The sequence below is a fragment of the Saccostrea echinata genome, unplaced genomic scaffold (genome assembly GCF_033153115.1).
Source record: "Saccostrea echinata isolate AGI-Se365-2 ecotype Australia unplaced genomic scaffold, CSIRO_AGI_Sech_v1 ptg000002l, whole genome shotgun sequence".
In the NCBI taxonomy this organism is placed as follows: Eukaryota; Metazoa; Mollusca; class Bivalvia; order Ostreida; family Ostreidae; genus Saccostrea; species Saccostrea echinata.
In genome coordinates, this window is record NW_026889751.1 from 17031556 (window position 1) to 17033786 (window position 2231).

General features: G+C 34.2%; 1 protein-coding gene across 1 annotated transcript; it reads right to left on the reverse strand.

The window, feature by feature from the left end:
- Positions 1–520: 520 nt before the first annotated feature.
- On the reverse strand, positions 521–1870 carry LOC133178070 (tripartite motif-containing protein 2-like). The gene has a single exon (XM_061312837.1). The coding sequence runs from the start codon at positions 1868–1870 to the stop codon at positions 611–613; it is 1260 nt and encodes a 419-aa protein (XP_061168821.1). The 3' UTR covers positions 521–610.
- Positions 1871–2231: the final 361 nt, after the last annotated feature.

Genomic DNA, 2231 nt, shown 5'->3' on the forward strand with positions numbered 1-2231 from the left:
AATAACAACGCAAGGCAATGCAAAGAACCTTTTAATGTATTATAGTTGAAGGGGGATTTTATATCTAATTGGTCACAGTCAATGATATAATGTCAACTGAGTTTGTGGTGAGAGTAGCTAGAGGCTTTATGCTCCATTTATTTCAGATTAAAACTTACAGGGGAGACAAGGATGCTAAATGGGATAGCAATAAGTTACCATTAATAGTATCTATGTTTTTTCTTGACGAAATGTGTTGTTATTTGTTACATTAATTTATACATTTTTTTTCAGTTTCAATGGATATGAAATTAGCTGATGAATTAAGTTGAAATTGATTTTTTACAAAAAAACAAACAAACAAACAAAAACAAAAAACAAATCAACACTGTCCACAAAAGAACGATTTAGGTTTTGCACTCTCCGTTGTATTATCGGAAAACGCAGAATCAAAAAGAGGTAGGTCAAAACAATTTTCATGATATTAAATTAATATTTCAAACATCAGTAATTAAATTTAGACATTACTTAACACCAACAAAGGATTTGATGCGCTACTAATCTACAAAATATTCAAGCAATCCTTTAAATACACCACCTTTACAGTGTAGGTACTAAACTGTGGACAATTTCACTGCAGATATTTGATTTTCATGAGCTGTTCATTAATACTTTGAATAACAAATAGATTGTCACTTTTATCTGTACAGAGTCCTCGGGGTTTGCTTGAAACACAGTCTATATAACGGAGAAACTGTCCATCTTTGTCTATGATGTGGATAGAGAGGTTATTAGAGTCCCCTGTAAGGATGTGACTATGACTGTCTGTAGCGATTCCTCGTGGTTTGAATGTTTTCTTTTCAACAGGAGTATGTCCAGTGTATTTAAACCTCAGTTTCCCGGCCTGATTGACCACCACAACTGCTTTAGCTCCTGTGTCAGCCACACAGATATCTAAGTTTCTGTTTTCAGTTATGTATTTTATTAAAAATCCACGAGATGGATATAGAGAAATCCCTAAATCGTCAAACTGAATTGTGTGTTTCGGTGTGGAACCAGAGTAACGGACAACTTTAGATTGTTTTTTATCATCACTGTCCATAATAACCAGAAGGTCACCAGAGCAGCTGGTGCAGACACCCAGGGGTCTCCAGTTCTGTAGTCGTATCACCTCCTCTATGTCTTCATTCTTCAAAATATTAACAGTTTTATTCTCATAATCAACATAAAGAAGATCTCCAGTGTTTGTTAATGAGATGTAGAATATTGTAGTCATTGAATTAATTGTGATTGACTTAAGTTGTAATCCTTGTTTGATGCTGAAGAGTTTTACAGTATTGTTATCTCCAATTGTCCAAATTTCTTTATCATTGTTACAGGCAACACTGTGTATATAATCGTTATACCCAGTGTTTATGGTAATGATAGTCTCTGGTTCCTCGAGCAGTTGTTTGAGTGAAGGAGTGGATCTGATTTCTAGTTGCTTTTCACTTGTTTTCATGCTGTACTCATTTTTTTCTCGGAAAGTAGTTGTTGATAAAGCCCCAAACACCTTAGAAAGTTGTTCCCCATTGATTCTTCCTGGGATGAATGTGGGTGAGGAAAGCAGAATTTTATGTGGTAGTTGTCTATACGTGTCTATATTGAAAGTATCTATAAATAATTTGGAAATGTCATGAGACTCGACAGCAATGTCTATTAAATATATTCCTTCTTTGATTTCAAAAGTGATCTTTTTTACATAATCAAGATGTTTTTGTAGAATATGTATCATTATGCTTTTCTTTACATCAATTTCAGCTTTAAGTTTATTAACAAGTTTGTCAATTTCATTGTGCCAGATTTCTCCCTGCTTTGATATGGTTGTTGAGAGATCTGCATAATTATTCATTTTCTAACTGACACATTCTGTTTTGTATGTCGGAGACAATTTCTTGGTAAGTTGGATAAATAACTTCCTTTAATTCAGCTTGATCTTTGGTTAGTTTTCCTTTTATTTCCTCAACAACTTGCAGGACTTCTGATAGTTTATGACCTAGATGTTGATTAGATGCAAGGCACTTGGTACAGACAGGAACATAACAATGATTGCAGTACATTTTACATCGTTCTTTAACATGAGATGTACAACCAGGATAGAGAGGAGAGGATTTTCTGTCTTTGAAATCAACAATTTTATGAGGTTTTGAAAGGTCAGCAGAAAAGTGTTCTCCCACGCAACCCTTGCACAAGTTGACAAGGCAAATATCACA

What these genes read in the sequence shown, in the direction of transcription:
- LOC133178070 (XM_061312837.1), bottom strand. Translation starts at nt 1,870, where the DNA reads ATGAATAATTATGCAGATCTCTCAACAACCATATCAAAGCAGGGAGAA.